Below are 20,630 nucleotides of genomic sequence, written 5' to 3' on the forward strand. Positions count from 1 at the left end.
ATGTTATTCTAGTAGACAGGGAAGGACAAAAAATAACTATGAAACAGTACATCCCCATGAGTCAGGGTCAATAGAAATTAATCGTCTTTTAAGACAAAATTAAACTACAAGTAGTAATAACTCATTAAATAGAGCTGAAAAAAATCCAAAATTAAAAATTATCACTAAAAATCTGGATCTGATATGCTGCTACAAGTAATACATAATTTATTCTGAATCATAGTTATAAAAATTGCTACATAGTCCTTCAATAAAATCATGATTTTATTCATAGAAAATTTGGATTCAAATTCTCTGAACAAATGTAGCACTATTTTTTGTTATAAATTTCTTTTTGAAAGGAAAATCTGATAATATGGGATTACTATTCTTCCTTAGTCTACTGAATTCTTTCTCCATAATTAACCTGGCTGTGTAGAGAAAGACTACTATATAGTAGAATTAGCAGTGGTTTTCTCTTTCCCAAGGAAATATGGCCTTCTTTTAATAAGGCTTTTTACCTCAACACACTGCTCTCAGCCCAGATAATTAGGGGAAACGCAATCTCTTTCTTTAACAACTGAATGCAAATATTAGGTCAGACTATTGGCCTATGACACTTTATGGAGAACTACATGTTCACGGACCTATGTTTCGGCCCTGAGCTTCTAAAAACAAACAAACAAATATCAGAATATATAAATTGTTTTAAAAATTGTAAGACATTTTTAAATAAAATTCTTGCCTTTCACCTTTTCACAAAAGTTGACCACTAGAACTAAAGTCTTAATAGAGTCAATTGCTTATTAGATATTTAAAACTAGAAGGCAACCATATCTACAATTAGAACACCATGGAAAGTATCAAATGTTATCAATTATCACTGAACATACAATTTGTTAATTTATGGAACTCTGTTACTAGTGTTAAGGAATACATAGAATGTCATGGAATGTCATGGAATGTCCATAGAACTACAACTTGAATGCATGAAACTGCTGGTATAGTTGGTGGAAAAATTTGTTTTCTGCCTTATCGATACATTAACAATAATAGTTTTCAAATTAGGTAGCATAAAGACAAACAAAAAAAATACATTTTGAAGCACAGATTTAGTTCAAAATAGGTACTACATTTTCTGCTTTCCAGCCACAAAATGGATTTATCCATTTCTTCAACAAATATTCAGTGCTTACTCTCCACTAGGCTCTCTACCTGCTTGGTATGCATCATTCAGAAAAATAGCAAATAACCTTGTTCTCCTGATGCTTGCATTCTACTGATGAGTAGCCAGAAAATGAACAATAAACAGAAGAAATAATTAAATCATAAAATGTTAGAAAGTCATCAATTCAATGGAAAAATAGAAAACGTAGCAAGATAAGAAGTATGAGAAGATGTCTATGGCCTTACCACCCAGAAGTTTCCTGATATGGTCTGAACTCAGAAACTAATTAAGAATAGGCCTGGTTAGTATCAGGATGAGAGAAGTATGAGAATTTGGGTGGGGGAGAGAAAGCTGTAATTTTAAGGTAGGTGCTCACTGGGTATGTTTCATAAAACTGTGTTTTTCCTAAAAATAAATTATTTTGTGTGTGTGCAATTATGGGAATAAGTGGAAAATACTTATATAAAGAATATCTAATTTTGGCCAGGTGCGGTGGCTCACGCCTGTAATCCCAGCAATTTGGGAGGCCAAGGCGGGTGGATCACAAGGTCAATAGATCAAGACCATCCTTGCCAACATGGTGAAACCCCGTCTCTACTAAAATACAAAAAAAATAAGCTGGGTGTGGTAGCGTGTGCCTGTAGTCCCAGATACTCAGGAGGCTGAGGCAGGAGAATTGCTTGAAACTAGGAGGTGGTGGCTGCAGTGAGCAGAGATCGTGCCACTTCACTCCAGCCTGATGCCTGGCAACGGGGCAAGACTCTGTCTCAAAAAAAAAAAAAAAAAAGAATCATTTTGAAAACTGTAACTCAGTCACCAGAGATGACAAGTCTAATTTGAACAAATACATATATATATATTTGATAAGAGATTTTGTATATTTTTATATATAATATATATATTACATATATATAAAACCTCTTATCTCAGTTTTTAATGGAATCCCCTCAAAATGAGGGTTCTCTATAAATATGAGGACATTCCTTGATGGCCAAAGGCTGTTTTTGGTCAAGGGGGCAATACAGATAATAATATCTCAGATTTCAAGGTATAAGGTTTGATAACAGAATAAACGACAAAACTGTATGGAAAATAACCAAAGTTCTTGGCAAACCTATCTATCCTCCTCTGCTTAAATGAGCACAGAATGAATTACTCCTGACTCACAAGTCATATTGGAAGAGGGGGGAAAAGAATGAGATAGAAAACAACAAGAACTGAGAATATGCAACGAAAAAGCAACATCTTGTAATAGAAGGTCCATTAATAAAAATAAAATTACATTGCTTCATATTAGAAACTAGAGTAAAAATTAAAAAGGTTAATTAAAAGGGTTTTAATTTTAAGATTATTATTTTTAAAAAATTGTGTTACTAACAAGGAGGAAAACAACATAGGTCCTACTGAAAATGAAACTCAAAATTTTAGATTTCTTCAATGATTAAAAAGAAATAGGATAATTTATATTGCCTAGTCTATAAAACTCACTCTGTTCCTTTAACAGATATATAGTCATTCACGTTAAATTTTAATTTGCAGTGTATTCACTGGTTACTTAGTAAAAATTGGAATTTTTAATATTTTATATGATACGCGAAGAGTAAATATTTCACAGGTAAAAACTAATTATAGGGTTAAACTCACTAGTACACATTTATGCATTGCATATTATTTGTGTATTAAATATGTATCTGGTATTTGGGTAGCAATATTCTCACATAGTGAATGCCACAGGTGTTGAGTTACCTAGAAAATAATATTTGCCTCATGTATATGAATTGATATTTGGAAATACATTAGCTCTTTACAACAACAATTTTAGATATCTCAACAAATACCTAAATTGTCTTCAGTTACTTATTTTTCCAGTTTAATCCTAAATGCAAGGCCTGCACAATAAATTTGCTCCATTAGTATTAATTATGATTATACTTCATTAGCTACATCAACACACGAGTGATAACAATGAGAACGAATGGATGTTTTAGTTACTTTATTTGTGTCATTTGTGCACAATTTCCTGAGCTACGAATTTCTTGTGCTCATTTTCTTGAGCTGTATCAAATTACTTCATCAATTAATATAAGGAATGGATAGAAATAAATACGGTTGGAACTAAAATGTGAATCAAGTTCATTGATGCTATGACAGTAACTTTAAGCTTCATCAGAAAAAGAACAAAGACCATGATTTATAGAAAGAAATAATGGAAGAGAAAGAAAGGAACAAGGAAGGAAGGAAGGGGAGGGGAAGGGAAGGGAGGGAGGGAGGGAAAAGTAAAAAAGGAAAAAACAAAAAGAGAAAGAAAGAGCAGTTTCTCTTTGAGTTTAAGCATGGACACAGTTCAGATAACTGGGAGCTGAACTCAGTGTCATGTATAATTACACACATAATAAACACATAATAAATAAAGATGACACTGATTTATTACACACTTTAAGGTAATCAGAGCATAAACTATGTATTAATATGGCAAGTTTGTCATAATGTAAACAGATCTAATATGTTCATAGAGAATATAGGGAAAGTGATGGTAAGCTCTGAACATTTCTCAGAAAACCAGTAAATAAATGACATTAGAAGTAGATCCAAACACACAAAGAAGGAACAGCGTGTACAAAGACTAGCCAGAAGGGATTCATATTACATTTCACTACTAAGTGAGGGATTGTATCTTTAATGTAGAATGAAGAGGAACCATAGATAAATTGAGTGATTTCTATTTAGCAAGAATTAAAATGAGTTTAACCAAAAGGGGTCAACTTCTCATTCTAAACCTGCCAACCTGTACAGAGTTTAGTGGTCAGTACATGGGGGTGAGCTCTGACACTGAAGGAAAACCAGCTCTGGAGGTAGGGGTCAGACCCAGGCTTGGGACCCACTCACATGCTTGCCTTCATTTGATAACCAAATTTCCAAATCAATATATACCATTGCACAAGCATCTACTACAGTATCTAGTCATTTATAAAAAGCTCTGAAAACTTAGAAATTTCTAGATAATAATTTTTAGGAAAAGGTATCCCATGCTCCCTAAAAAATTAAAAATAGAATTTCTATATGATCTAGCAATACCACTTCTGGGTAAATACCCAAAAGAATTGAAAGCACAGTCTTGTAGAGATATTTGCACACTTAGTTCATAGCAGCACTTTCACAACAGCCAAAAGGTGGAAACAATCCACGGATTCATCGATAGATGAAAGGGTAGATAAAATGTGGTATCACATACAATGGAATATAATTCCACCTTAAAAAGGAAGGTAATTTAATATATGCTACCACATGGATGAACCTTGAAGACATTATGCTAAGTGAAATAAACCAGTTACAAAACAATAAATATTGCAGGACTCCAGTATTTATATGAGGTACGTAAAGTTCTCTAATTCATAGAGACAGAAAGAATGGAGATTGCCATAAGGAATTAGGTGAAAAAGGAAAAAATGAGGGTGTTTTTGTGTGATGGAGATAGTTTCCTATTTGCATGATGAAGAGTTATGAAAATTGCTTGAATAATAATTCAAATCCACTTAACAATACTGAACTGTACACTTAACAACTGGTTAAGATGGTAAATTTTGTTATGAATATTTTATTATAATCAAATGTAGCTCTCTTGACTGTTACAATGTAGTTTTAAAGCATAGTTAATGTAATCGGATCTAATTAATGCAATGCCAAATAATATTCACTTGACAGTATGTGAACAGCGGTGAATTAAACAGACATGACACTGACTGACTGACACATGATGATTAAACAATAAGAACATACGAGGGAAGAGAGTTACGAAAGAAAAAATTGAATGCTGCAATATTATATAAATAGAATACTGATGCTTCTCTTTACTACTAGACCTGGTGACATAAATGTACAGACCCAGGACTTGGTTTCAAGCAGAGTGCTACATTTGTGTAAAGTTGGGCAAGTTTATTGACACTAACAAGTGCTAACCTTTCAGATACTGTGATAGCCTCGATCATAATTCATGAAGAGCTACATAACTCTTCTGTTTTGTAGTCATTATCAAAATGTATTCTTAGCTAAGCTCCCAAAAATAGTACATGGCAAGCAGGAAATCCTTAACTAATTAAAACCCCTTTATCTCAGCTTTTTAGTTAATTCACAAAGACTAGTTTACTTATCATAAATTAATACAAAAAATATTTAAAGGATTTAAAGAATTACTTTTACACAAGCAATCTACCAAGTACCAAGATAAAAACCTATGTACATAATTTAGAATGTTTCAGCTTGCAGTTGTGATGGTTAGGGATACTAATCAGCTCTGGTTTTCATAAGGAACATATCACCAAATCAGAATGTGTAGTAATGTTGACAAGTACCTCAAACTTAATATCACTTGAACTAATATATGTGGGAATTTCAATTTAAGCAAAAGTAAGCTCCAAGTTTCTTTCACTTCTTTTTTGCTTTGTTGACATCTCTTGGAAGTTGTTACTGTAAACATTTCCAGTCTTCCAAACTTTTTCTCTTTTGTATTTCTGCTTACTGAAAGTTCTCAAAGTAATAGTACTAGAAGCTTCTTTACAAATGATTCTGCTGCTAAATAGAGAACAAGCTCTCCAAATTACTTTCTGAGGGGATCTTTATTCATGTACAAACTCACTTCAGTAGATTGATTTTAAGAAGCAATGTATCCAATAACTATCAGAGGAGAGAAAGCTTCCTGTATTAGTCCATTCCAGATGCTTTGAGAAAATATCATAGATTGGGTGGCTTACAAACAACTGACATTTATTTCTCATAGTTTTCAAGGTTGGAAGTTCAAGGTTAAGGCACTAGCAGATTCTGTGTCTGGTGAGGGCCCTCTTCAGAGGTGGTGGCTTTTCATTTTGCCCTCACATGGTAGAAGCTCCCTAGGCTTCTTTTATTCTATTATTTATTTGTTTATTTATTTATTTATTTTTGAGACAGAGTTTTACTCTTGTTGCCCAGGCTGGAGTACAATGGCACAATCTCGGGTCACTGCAACCTCTGCCTCCAAGATTCAAGTGATTCTCCTGCCCCAGCCTCCCGAGTAGTTGGGATTACAGGCATGCACCACCACACCCAACTAATTTTGTGTTTTTAGTAGAGACGGGATTTCGCCATGCTGTTGGCCAGGCTGGTCTTGAACTCCTGACTTCAGGTTACCCACCCTACAGGACCTTTCAAAGTTCTGGGATTACAGGCATGCACCACCATGCCTGGCCCCTAGGCCTCTTTTATAGGAGTACTGATTCCATCCATAAGGGCTCCACTCTCATGACTGATTATTTACCAAAGACCCCATGCTAATACCATCATCTTTGGAATTAGTGTTTAACCATATAAAGTTTGGGTAGACACAAACATCCAGACCACAGCACTTCTCAAATGGTATAATTATAGAAGCATCAAGCTTCTATTACCCTACAAATAATGTTCCTTCCTGCTCAAAGATTCCTGAAATTCATTGGCAAAGGTGTGTAGACTTTATTTCTGCACTTTCATGAAAATGCAAATGGCGCTGGCAAAGGTAAAGCCATGGCATAAATTCACATAGAAGCATGAATGATGACTAAGAAGTTCTTTAGTTTTTAGAGTAGTTCTTTAGGGTAGTCTTTAGCTAAAAAGTTCTTTAAAGTAGATTTCAACAGCACGATGGGCAAGTTTTTCTTAAATGGTCTTTTCTTAATGGTCTTTATATCTGAAGAGGAATACAGTAACATAAAGCATAATAAACAAGGCAGGGCACAATGGCTCAGCCTGTAATCCCAGCACTTTGGGAGGCTGAGGTGGGCAGATCATGAGGTCAGAATATAGAGACCATCCTAGCTAACACAGTGAAACCCTGTCTCTACTGAAAATACAAAAAATTAGCCAGGCACAGTGGCATGCACCTGTAGTCCCAGCTACTCGGGAGGCTGAGGCAGGAGAATCACTTCAACCCAGAAGGCAGAGGTTACAGTGAGCCGAGATGGTGCCACTGCACTCCAGCCTGGGTGACAGAACGAGACTCCATCTCAAAAAAAAAAAAAAAAAAAAGAATAAACAAAAATATAAACTGTTTTTGAATAAAGGCAAAGACTATAATCAGTGACAAAAACTATACTTTGTCAGGCAAAATCACAGAATATTGGAAATTTATGAGGACATTTTAATTATACATTTTGAGCATAAATATATATAAAATATATAATATACATATTGAAAACATATGTAAACAGAAATAAATTGATATAAACAGATAACTGACTAAATTTAACAACCACCTAATGACTATTTGAACAAATAAGAAAATATATAAAGCTGATTTTTTATATTCACACTAGTTACGTCTATTAAGTTGCTCAGAATACTGAACTATCAAGTACTGATTCATTGCTCCTAGGGTTAGGGTTCCTGTGAGAGTCTAGTCACAACATTTTGTTTTATATGTTTCTGTTTAAAGAAGCATTAATACAGTTGGTCCATTTATTAATTCTAAACTCTCACCCAACAGCTCTATGTATGCATACATGTCTGAACGAAGATAATCTGACACATGTATTTGCTCAGTAAGGCACATCACAGCTGGCAATAGGCACATTCGGTGACTCAAAATTTGCTGCTCTGTACACATCTGTGAAGGACCTAGAAAGTACTGCAAATATTAATTTTAGGCTTCTAAAATTTTACTGAGTAGGCAAATTTGCAAATAAAATGACAATCAAATGTACCTGCGTTTTGATGCTCTTTTAGCACTCACCTGTGTGATACTAGGTTAACGTTATAAACTCAGTTTCCTTATCTAGAAGATTTAGATGTTTATTAGGCACTTTTAAATACTGTTACTGGTGAATTTATTGACACTCAGCATCTCTAGTCTAAATTCAGCATACCAGGTACTCCATAATCTAAATCTTTTTTATCTATCCAGACTTGTTTCCCTCTCCATGGAAACTAACATGCCTTTAATAAAGAAAGAATATACTCATTTCCAGCCACCAAACATCACACACTCATACACTGACTTACATATAATCCATCCGTCCATTTATCTCATCTATTACCAAACATTAATCTCACAAACAATGTTGCTGGAAACACAATGACCAGCAACACAGGTAAGATCCCAACCCGCTAGTGGTCATATTCTAGTGCGAGAAATAGAGAATAAACATGTAGATAAACAGATCTGTATAAATTCCAGTAGTTGAAAGTGCAATTAACTAAAAATAAAACAGAGTGATGATTTAGAGATAATTGTAGGTCAGAAAATATTTTAAGTAGTGTTATCAGACAAGAACTTTTTAAGAAGGCAGTAATTAAGCAGAGATCCACATAAAGTAATAGCATAAAAGCAAAGACCTGGGGCAGAGGAACATCAATGGCAAATGCTGTGACGTGGGAGTGAGCTTGGTGTTTCTGAGGAAGAAAAAAAGGGTGAGAAGAGCTGACACAGAGGGAGTAAGAAGGAGCCAAAGCCCAAATCACAAGTGCCGTGGCCCATGATAATAGAGTCCAGATGTTATTTTAGGTGTGACTGAAACTCCTTGTAAGTAGAGCAGTGTCATAATACATTATAAAAGCATCACTCTGGTTGTGAGCTGAAGAATGGGATATGCAGAGCAAGAGCAGAAACCCGAGTCTCTCGCTATGTGTTCCAAGCAAAGAGAGGATGGTGGAAAACGGTGGTGTAAAGTCATTGTGTATGGAGTATAGTTTGAAGACAAAGCAACTGAAATATGCTGATAGACTGGCTGAAGGGCTTAAGAGAAAAGGCAGAATTAACGATTTTTGTCGGATAAGTGGTGAGAAAAAGTACTGAAATAGTGCTGAAATAAATTAAAGAAGAGTGGGTTTAGTGAGTGAGACAATATAACCGATGGTTCCGGTTTGGCCATTTAAAGATGAGAGGTCTATCAGACGTCAAAACATGAGGGAGGCAGAAATGTAAAGGAATAAAGGAATATGAAGATAGGACAGGAAACTAGAGACAATAAATAAAATGTACTGTCAGCCGTCCTAGGACATGACTTTTCCCAGGTCATTAAGCATAGTAATCACTGATTCATTCACTCAGTAAGCAAGTATTTATTAAGTGACTACTATGTGTCAGGTACGGTTCTAAGTGCCTAAGATGCAAATATTTTCCATTTGTCCTTATGCTATCTTATTTTTGAAGACTATCACTGCTTATTGCATCGATAAATTTTAAAAAAAAACTGCAAATCAACTAAGCTAGCTCTTTCATGCATCAGTTTTCAGGTTGATGGAATAAATGCATTTTCTGGCATCACATCTATAATAGAACTCCACAAAAAACTGAATTACGTATTAAGACAGTTAATCTCTTAATTCCTGAAATATCACAAAACACAGCAAATACAGACAGTGGGTAGATAATGTTTATGAACTTTTTGTCCAAATCATGGGTGAAATTTTTCTACTCATTTTTAGTTCATTATCAACAATAAACTGGTCTATTTGAATAGTATTTGCAAACTTATTAGTCCATTAAAATAACAAAGTTCAACTGTCAATCAAATAATGGCAGAATCAAAGTTTCCAAAAATGCAAAAAAAAAAAAAAAAAAAAAAAATGGTCAGGAGCATAAGAAATAACATAATGATTAAAGTAGAAAGCATATATTTTTTGGCAATAAACAGAAATCTGTCTGGAAAGTTAAATGGTACATGCAAGGGGACAGAGACAAGTACCGAAGAAACAGAACACACAGGCTTGCAGATGAGGAAGAGAGATTCTCTGGGTTTACTGGCAATGCCTGGATCCTCCTGGTGCTCCTGCTGTCCTACAGACACATGACCATGACCATGGTCACTGTCCTCAGTAGGCAGTTAGTGCTCCTGGTGATCATTACTACCCACTGGGTAATAAGGGTCATTACTGCCTTCTGATGACTTAGTGAATTAGGCTTCTAATCAGCAAAGACTCCATCTCCAATCACACATCTAAATTTCCAACCCTTACTAGGACCTACCACCAGCATCTCATCGTTCCTCTCCACTTCAGCTTGGGCTCTCAATTTCTAGACCGACCCTTTGATTTAAACATACTCTGGAATTTCTGACACATTCCTCTGTTTCTTGGCTTTAAATCCTTAACTCAGTCCCGCTTATCCCATAAAAATGACTCATGAGTCAGTTTGGTAGTTCTGGACCTGGACTTTGATCCAACAATTCTGATTAGCTTTTGTTTCTTCTGGCTCTTCATCTAATAACACAACGATGCTGCTGATCTCCCTGACAAATATTTTGAAGGAAGTTGAAAATTCATAAGAGCACTTAAAATCCCTATTTTTGATATAAACAGTTATCTGTGTAATGGTAAAAAAGGTGAAAAATATTTTGTTCTTCTTACAAAAAAGACTGTCTACCTTTTTACCTCTTAATTTAGATGAGAAACAAAAGTTCTGTTACTTAATGGACCTTCTCAGCAGTCTTGTGAAATAAGCCTGTGCATTTGTCAAAAGAAACTATTGTCAGTACTTCAAACATTCTAGTTCAAATAGCACAGATAATGTAAACTCACTTTAATCTTCTTGAAAATGTCTGCGAACTAGGAAAGAAGAAAAACAAAACCTTTTGCTCTCGATGTTGCATTTTATGAGTGATCCTTTACTTCTTTGCTGATTAAAAAGCTGATTCTCTGTTTCTTTGCTGATTTAATGAGGATTCTCTTAAATGCCATTGTCCTTTATGGAGAATATGCGCCAGGAAGACTTTACCTCAAAGGACTGAAAGGTCAGTCCGACGTGGTAGCCCTCAGACACTGTTATTTTCCACACACATTCTTTCATTGGGCGATAGTCATCAGGATAATTAGGAGACTGAATCTGTCCTTCATTTTTACGTATCTCACCTCCACAGATTGCTGAAGAAAGCAAAAAACAAATAACTAAGCCTAGACGTGGCATTTCGTTTTCATTGTCTTTTATGTTAAAATTTAAGTTCGGCTCCTGTAGCTCAGCACATAAAGATCAGGCAATAAAAATCAAAGTTGACTGGTTTAATGTAGTAGATATTTATTAGATTAAAAAAATAAATCTAGTCAAATAACTACCAATATCAGATAACGTCCAAGGAATGGATAGTTTTTAATCCTGTCTTAACAAAAACATATTTTTAACCTTTAAAAACATTTAGTGACTTTGTGAATTTATTCTCTCTGAGTTTGTTATGTGATTCTCTGAGTTGTTTCCTTTGGTCTTTGGAACGCAGGTTAAATAACTCATCAGAAACAGAATTCATCCCGAACAGAATTCACTGGGGCTGTGGCAGTGAGTTAGTGTCGTGTGTGCAGTGTCTCTGTCTCCCTCTAAATAATCCTCTTCGCTGCTAGGTAGTTAATCCTTAAAATAAAATGCTTCGGTTTACTTAAAAGTTTAAAGGAAGCAGAAATCTTCTGTCTTCAAAATTACTTAAATTGCTGTACTAGGAAGTGTCTCCTCCACCCACAACCTGGCAAGAAAGGAGCTTGTTTTAAAGCCAAGAAAACACAATGCCAGTTTATTGTTTTAGAGAAGCATAAAACAAAGCATTAAATAAGTCCTTCCTCAAATGCTGACTCTCTTATTTAGATAAAGCATGGCCCAGAAATCGGCACAATTACTTTCTGTGCAATTTCCTCTAATAAAAAGTATTTCAGGAATACAGGGACCAAACAGACAGAAAATCAGTACAATGGAAAATGATAATTTCTTCATAACATTTTAAAACTATCATGAAACAATGAAACTTTAAGAGTGCTTGCATCAGTTGCTTTTTTCCCCACACATCCTGAGCACATTCAGATATTATTATATCACTGATACCAGAAAACAGGTTGTTCTTGCAATTTAAATTTACTGAGTATTTTTATTAAAATTATCTGTATGAATATTAGAATACAGATTCAGAAAAATTCATAATTTCAAAATATGGTCACGATGCCATTGTAATGAAATGAAGAAGTGGACATTTCTGTTGAGATATAAGATGAACTACTCTCCAAAATTCAATGTGACTTGCCTTCATAGACAGCTGCAAAGCCTTTTCCTACCCAATTACTGCTGCTACGAAACTCAATCCACATTCTGCTGTCTGTAGAAGTAAGAACTTCAGGTACTTTGTCCCCACAGAATCTACCTAAAAGAAATAAAAGAATAAAGAGAAACTCCTAAGTAGGACTCTATAGTCTACTTTCTTTTCGTACTAGCCACAAATAATATGTAAACACTGATTTAGTTCACATTTCTATTCCAAGTGATTGTGGCCACAGCTAGGTCTTAATATTTACTTACTAATGGTAGATCAACAAAACAATATCTTCTTATCTATTTATAAAGTATTTGACCATCAGCCTCAAAGTAATAACTGAGTGATGTCAGTATCATTACCATATATAGAAGTAAGATGGTTCCTCAAAAACAGTATTTGAAAAAGATCAAATGATGCATCAAAGTGGGGAATATTATTTAATAGGGAACAGAAAAAGGTGCAAGTCACCCTAAGAAAGTAGTTTCAAATTGTCAGCCTGGCCAACAGCAGGGAAATGACTTGGTTAAGAATGTGCTCTCAGTCAAAGTGGAGTTCTTTATTCAGCCAGGTTCAATAATAACTGCTGAGGAAAACCCTGAGGCTACTCTTAATATCTTTTATACCTGAACACATTCTATCTCTTCTACAAAGCTGTAATATGTAGTGTTAGAGGCAAAATAACAAATACTATCAGAAGACTTGAGCACAAGTTCTAATTCCTTCTAATTCTGTATCTATAAATATGAATTACAACAAATGAATATAATATGTCATTCCTTCCTTTCTTCCTCTTCTTTCCACAAATATTTATGCTTATGTCTGCCTTTATGCTCTAAGCTTTCACATGATCACAAAACGCTTAAATATGACAAAAAGTACATGCAATAATTCTACAAACATATTACAATGTTATCTATTTTTATGTGTCTCTGGAAATGGCATACATAGTTTTAGTATATGAAAAATGGTAGCCAACTTGCATAAAGCAAGTTCGTACTAACAGCTAACAAGTGAAGACATAGTTTCCTAAATTGCAAAGCAAATTAGAGGCAGGTAATACAGAGCAGTGTGTTTTAAACTGTAGTGTGCATCTGAATTTCTAGGAAATCTATTAAAATGCAAACTCTAATTCAGAGTATATGGAGTGGGACCCAATTTTCTATAATTCTAACGACTTTCTGGATGATTCCGATGCTACCAATATAAGTGCTGCACTTCTTGGAGCACAGTCTTGGAAGATACAGTAGGGAAAGATTTTCACACAAAAACCATGATTACGCTGAGTCACTCTGGTCATCCATTATACACTAAGCCATGTAATGCTGATGGTGCCTAAAAGGAAGCGTTTTTCAGAATTTTAGCTCTAGATTTGTTTCTCCAAGTTGAGTTTAATGAAATATTTTCTTTGGCCTGTGCATACATATCTAAAAAATTGCTTTATCTAGGCTAAGAAAGTAAATGTAGAAGACAATGGTTTCCTTAACCTGACTTACCAAATTAGTTCAATTCTTTATTTTTAAACATTTCTACATATCTGTTGGAATTACTATGGCTGCTGTCAGTTTTAATACAATCGTGCCCATTCAGTAGGTTTTAGATGTTAAAAATGCTATACAGTTCATCAACGCAACTGGGAGAAACTACTTCTAATAATAAAGAAAAAGTCACACTCTCAAAAAGGATCAATATAGAGTAGATGTTTGCATGCTCCAAACAGCTCTCACCTTTAAGTAAAACAGAGGGCAACAGTAAACTGTCTATGCAAGTTAATAGTGTGGTCTGTGGTAAAACATTGGCAACAGACTTTCATGAGCACCAAATCTAAGCTACAATTTATGACACAAACTGCAAGTGTCTCTTCTCAGCCACAAAAAGCTCTCTGAGAAGCAAAATTGTGATGTCTACAGTAAGAGCTGATATGCTTGGCATAGGAAGCCAGCTACCAAACATGTACCTAATAGCTTACACTACTGGCTTAGCAACAAAACAAAAACAAAACACATAAATATACAATATATATACCCACAGTTAGCTTTTTATTTTTAAATCGAAACTTATTCTTAAGGCAAAAATACAGAAATATTGTGAGGAGTACTCATGATATGCACAATACATGAGAAGACTAGTCTAAATCATTATGTTTAAATCCAGGTATTAAGTTACCTCGTAACTTAAGCTAGCTCAAATTAATTAATCAGTCCATGTATTTATCCATCTGTCTGTCTTTGAGTATTTGAGGTATGGTAGAGAAAAGTATAATTAAAATAAAAATAATTTTAATCACATATATTTTTAACTCTAAGATGACTCTTGAAAGAATCGGTTGATTTTCTTTGGACAGGACAGATTAGATACATAGCCACATAAAGGTAAAAGATCTCTTACCAAGGAGAGGTGATTTCCTCCAGTACCCATCTCTTACTTCAATGTAGTCATACCAGCACAAACTACTCTTGTATAAGTCCATCGTTGTAAAATTTAAAACAATCTGGAAAATTGAGATAAATAAGCAACAGAGTAAAAATGATTGTATCTACAGATAGTGATTTGATTCCTAGAGGTAAGGAGCCCTGGTCTACAGTAAAAATGCATGCATTGCTAATTCTTTTCCTATATTATAATTACCCTAATTTTTTTCCTGAACAAACAGAATTGGTAGTACTTTTCTAAAATATGGATTCAATATTGATTGATGAAAAAATATCCTGTTTTCTCATTCTAACTGTTTAACAATGTCAGAAGAAGTACAATATGAGTAGTTGAACAAATTAGATATTTTAGCAATTAACCCAAAGTTTCTGTAAAGTTAATCTTGACAATCTTGACGATTGTAAAGCAAATAGAAATTTTTATTCAAGTAGTTTTTTTGAATTTTCCTAATATAAACATGGCTTGAACCATGAAGAATTCTAATTTTTCCATGAAAATATTTTAAAAAATAATTTATTTCAAAGACAACCTGTAGGACATCTACAATTATGTTAAAAAGAACCACTGTGTGCCATATTCCCAGAACGTATAGTATCATTGTGTATGTTGCAATATTTTAAATACAGTCCTAGAATTAGAATTTATCCGTCTAACGATAATCAAAGGCAGATGTCACTATGTTTCTCTGGATCCAAAAATATGTATCCAAAGACCTTTCAAGTTAGAGCATCTTGTACATGACCCTTATTCTGTGCTTTGTTTTGAAATGATGCTGTTGTGTAAAGATAACTTAAGAACAATACTTGGATCCCGGCACTTTGGGAGGCCAAGGCGGGTGGATCATGAGGTCAAGAGATCGAGACCATCCTGGCCAACATGGTGAAACCCCGTCTCTACTACAAACAAAATACAAAAATTATCTGGGCATCAGGAGGCTGAGGCAGGAGAATTGCCTGAACCCAGGAGGCGGAGGTTGCGGTGAGCCGAGATCGCGCCATTGCACTCCAGCCTGGGTAACGAGCGAAACTCCATCTCAAAAAAAAAAAAAAAAAAAAAAAAAAAAAAAAGAACCATACTTGGAAAGACAACTTTCTTACAGCTTTACAAAAGGACTTTACTTTTCAAACAGTTAACTCATTTTTTTTTTAGTTGATTACACCAAAAGTAAAGGCAAACTTACATGAGAAACGTGCTTATCTGATGCAATGAAATTCATCTGGATGTTTTTCACATTCAAAAACTCATTCTAACTCTATTGTGCTTAAAACATCTGAGATGCTTAAGGCTCATAGTGAGTCAGTGTTCTACTCTATAAATTGTGATGGACTTTGGCCAAAAGCAACAAATTATGAATATTTGAAATGCTCCTAGTACAAAACTACAGTTTGTAGCAATATTCAAAAGTCCCTTTTGCCGGGTGCGATGGCTCATGCCTGTAATCCCAGCACTTTGGGAGGCCGAGGCGGGTGGATTACGAGGTCAAGAGATCGAGACCATCCTGGTCAACAAGGTGAAACCCCGTCTCTACTAAAAATACAAAAAATTAGCTGGGCATGGTGGTGCGTGCCTGTAATCCCAGCTACTCAGGAGGCTGAGGCAGGAGAATTGCCTGAACCCAGGAGGCGGAGGTTGCGGTGAGCCGAGATCGTGCCATTGCACTCCAGCCTGGGTAACAAGAGCGAAACTCCATCTCAAAAAAAAAAAAAAAAGTCCCTTTTGTGAAAATACAAACGGCTGAATGTGAGAGAAGTCTCAAAAGATAACAAAGGAAGGAAGAAATAAAAGAAAGAAGAAAGGAAGAGAGGAAGGAAAGAAAGCAGGAAAATAAAAACATAATCAATCAATACTGAATCCATATTCCAGAAAAGTACTACCAATTCTGTGCTGGAAAATATATGCTTCTCCCCTTTTTTGAACACAATATTTAACAGAAAGGTAAGCACTAATTATAGCAAATCAATACTGAATGAACTTACTTCTACCCCAAATGACACAGATTAACTATAAATATCTCTCATTACATCTCATATCTAGGTACCACAGTGATCACTGATGAAACTGCACACCAAAGTTGGTTTCAAATGTCCGTATAGACTAACATATACTTTCCTAGTAACAAAGGAAGAAATCTGCCACAGATAAGAAATTAGGGGTACAATTTTTTTAAATGTAGTGCATTAAGTTGTGGAATAAGTTGGGTTTTGTTTGTTTTGTTTTGTTTTGTTTTTGGAGATGGAGTTTCGCTGTTTTCACCCAGGCTGGAGTGCAGTGGCACAATATCAGCTTACTGCAACTTCTGCCTCCTAGGTTCAGGCAATTCTTGTCCCTCAGTCTCCAGAGTAGCTGGGATTACAGGTGCCTGCCACCATGTTCAGTTTATTTTTGTATTTTTAGTAGCAGAGGGCGTTTTGCCATGTTGGTCATGCTGGTCTTAAACTCCTGACCTCAGGTGATCCTCCCACCTTGGTCTCCCAAAGTGCTGGGATTACAGGAGTGAGCCACTGCATCCAGCCATAAATTGGTTTTAATAGAATTGTTTACTTATTTTTATCTTCCTTCTTTGCAGTTTATCTTTTTTCTGTTTTTCTTTTTCTTTGCCTTATTGTAATGTTCCATCGTTTAATGTTTACAAAATTTTTTAAAATATCCAAAGACAAAGCATTGATGATTTTTTCCCAATAATCATCAATACTTGATTATCAAAATGCTTTAGTATCTAATTTATTTTTATGAACTTCACAAAATACTTTCTCCTCCATCTCTAAATACCAATGCAACGTTAGATTATACTCAAGATATAACTGGGAAATAGTATCTATTTTTTCCCTTTAACTTTTTGTTTACTTTATGTCTTCTACAAATGGAGAATACTACCACTGCCTGATATTACATTTAATTTTACATTTATATTTTCCCTATACCAACCACCAAGATTTCAACTTTATTTGATTATGTAATAACTCATTTATTATAGCAGAGAGAGCAAAACTTGAATATAGACACAGAAATCCCCCAAGGCTCATTTTCTGGCTTCCCTCTTAGATTGAAAGTTTATAATTTTTATAATGATGTGCTCATAGTTTTACTGTCTTCTTGATGAGGAAAAAAAATAAAGCTAAATTAGAAATACGTGTATTATCAATTTCATCCAAAATTAAAAAGTATGTTTGGACTGCAAAACAATAGTTAATATTTGATGTCTTGAAACACACACACACACACACACACAATTGGATGGGGATAACTCTAAGCAGAAAATTTTTCTATCTTGCTTTTAATCTTCTAGTTTAAACACCAAGCACTGTGGAGGAATGTAACTGGTCTGACATTAACATAAAACACAGAGTCCTTTAAAAGCAGAAAATGTAATAAAGACAGGTTTTCTAAAATCAAATCTTAGGGCTCTGACTATAGTAGTAAAATTTTGGCCTTTGACTAAGATTGCTAGCAGAATTCATATTTGAATAACAAATCAAACACGCTTGGAAAGTATCTGGTTGTTTTACACTATGTTATTTTATGTAAACATATTACATCTTACCCCAAAGAATAATCAAATAAAAAATACATAACATAACTGTATAAATATTTTATTTTTGATGTAAGTATTAAGTAACAACTCAAAATTAATTATAGCTCCCTTGGAGTATGAGATTGAGGGAACAATTTTAAGATTTCTTATGATCTGTTAGGAGTCTAAGTTGCAACGTTGAATAGATGCAATTGCTGCCAATTGTGCTTATTAAAGACTTTGTTTTACAATGCTGCAGAGGGAAGAATCGTGAAGAAAGGCAGGTTAACAGTTCAAGGGACTGGATGTCTGCAAGTCTCAAGAGAAAGATATAATCAATGAACTTTTTTTCAGCACAAATAAGACATTATTGGCTACCTAAACAAATTCCATGAGCACCACTAAAAAAGGCCAATTAGCAAAATATTTGCACCACACGTTATAAGAATAGAGAATGTACAAACCTTGTCAATTAGACTGATATTATTACACAGCTCTTCAGAGAGGCATATTGGAATCAAAACAGCAAAATAAAAATAGATTGCTGTGTTACAGCCAGAAGAAGCCTGGAGAAATCTAATAAACTTTCTAGAGTGATGATAGAGTTTCCCCTCCACAACCCACTCAGAAGTAAGGCTCAGAGAGAGTAAATCAGGGATCAGTAAACTATAGCCCATGGGTCAAATTCTGCCTGCAGCCTGTTTCCATAAAAGTTCTATCAGAACCATTCCTTTGCCACACGTTGTTTATGTCTGTTTCAATGCTACAGTGTTAGAAATCAGTATTTGTGACAAATACTGTATAGCCTGCAAAAACAAATATATTTACTGTATGTTCTTTCCAGAAATTTTTGCCAGTCTGTGGAATAACTGATCATTAAGGTTTTGTTCAGCTCTGAAATTGTATCATGTTATGGGAAAAAAAATACAATTTTTTTCTACATCTGGAAGTTGTTCTTGATTGGGACAGAAGACCTGGGTCCAAGTTCTAAGTTGTCAGTGATCTGGTTTACTTAAACAGGTGGAGGTCGAGTGAATCTTACTGCTGTAAACTAGAGGTTACCATATCAGGCTTATCTCACCAGAATTAACTCACAAGACTTTAACTGAATGATATGGAGAAAAACACTCAGGTAATCCCAAAGCACTGTTAAGACTGTAATGTATTATTATTTTCATGGTATATATTCAGACATTCCTCACAATATAAATCCTGAAAAAAATATGTAAAATAAAGTATTACTCCATTTCCTTATTCCATCTATGCTCTGAAACATACAAACAGTTTGATTTTAAAGTTTCATGAGAAAGTCAGCATGTGAAAGTAATGAATGAGAAAAATCTAAAGAAGAATGGGCAGTAGAATTTGGAACTTGGTTCAAATACTCGACTTACAAAAGAATAGTTGTGTGTGCCTCAGGTAGACCCTAACTTTTATCAGAGATTCATTATGATAGGTGGAAACCAGGAGTTGAATTATTCTATTAATATTATTTTGCTGCTTAAACCTTTGTGATAACATCTGGCTTTGAAATTTTGATAAACCATCACCCACTATTCTTTGGAATATATTTTATACTTCTCGCCATGGTTTGAATGTATATGTCCCTCCAAAATTCATATGTTGGAACTTAAATTCCAAAATGATGGTATTAAGAAGTGGTCGCTGGAAGCTGATTAAGCCGGGAGGGCTCTGCCCTTAGAAATGGGATTAGTGCCCTTATAAAAGGACTTGAGGAGACAAGTTCATTCTTTTATCCCTTTGTCCCTTCCACCCCTTCAACCAAGTGAGAATGCAAGAAGAAGCAGAGAGTGAGAACTAACCAGATACCTGAATCTACAGGCACCTTGATCTTGGGATTCTTAACCTCTACCTCTCTGAGAAATAAATTTCTATTGTCCATAAATTACTCAGTCTGAGGTGCTTTGTTATAGCAGCATTAATGGACTGAGACTTCTCTTTCCTAAATTCCTACTATATCCCTATATCTATTTAATTGCCAACTTCTACAGATAATATTCTATAATATCCCTAACAATACTCCTCCCTCTTTTTTTCTTTTTCACTGTTAATTCTGGCTGTACTTTTTTTTCTGAATACAATACAATAGTTTCACAAGATGTGCTTTGGCTTATAATTTTACTCTTCTCCATTTCTTCGTACACTTTGTGGCCATGGTAATCTCAACACAGTTTGCTTCCCATCAAGGTTTGGAATCAATGACTAGTCATAACCGAACTTGGCTGCCTCATCATTCATTATCTCAAGCACATAAGCTTCATTCCACTCATCCCTAACTTCTTACTATTGTGCTCTGGCAAAGTATCCCAATCTCAGCATCTAGTCCCATTCCTTTACTTAAAGTGAAAAACTCTACCTGGATTCTACTTTCCCCTTCCTTGTTCCTGGAAATTCTTCATCTCACTCAAAATCTTTATTAAATGCTACCATCTCTTCAGTCATGCCTGGATCTTCCAACAAGATCTGAGCTTTCCTAAAGTCCATCAAAAACTGTATTTTTTCAGTTATTTTT

The 20,630-nt window shown here is 34.8% G+C and overlaps 1 protein-coding gene across 9 annotated transcripts in view; it reads right to left on the reverse strand.

The window, feature by feature from the left end:
• LOC105732479 (tolloid-like protein 1) overlaps window positions 1-20,630 on the reverse strand; it is a 256,428-nt gene that overhangs the window by 60,918 nt on the left and 174,880 nt on the right. For all 9 annotated transcript variants that reach the window (XR_010345339.1, XM_012474568.3, XM_064383750.1 and 6 more), the window contains 3 exons: window positions 14,542-14,644; window positions 12,148-12,264; window positions 10,866-11,011 (listed from right to left, as the gene is read on the reverse strand). Coding sequence is in view for 8 of the 9 variants with exons in the window: in XM_012474568.3 (XP_012329991.1) it covers window positions 10,866-11,011; window positions 12,148-12,264; window positions 14,542-14,644 (366 nt within the window). In the remaining variant the exon portion in view is untranslated. The remainder of the gene's footprint in view (window positions 1-10,865; window positions 11,012-12,147; window positions 12,265-14,541; window positions 14,645-20,630) is intronic.

Source organism: Aotus nancymaae, unplaced genomic scaffold (genome assembly GCF_030222135.1).
Source record: "Aotus nancymaae isolate 86718 unplaced genomic scaffold, 86718_ANA_hifiasm-v0.15.2.pri h1tg000033l, whole genome shotgun sequence".
Classification (NCBI taxonomy): Eukaryota; Metazoa; Chordata; class Mammalia; order Primates; family Aotidae; genus Aotus; species Aotus nancymaae.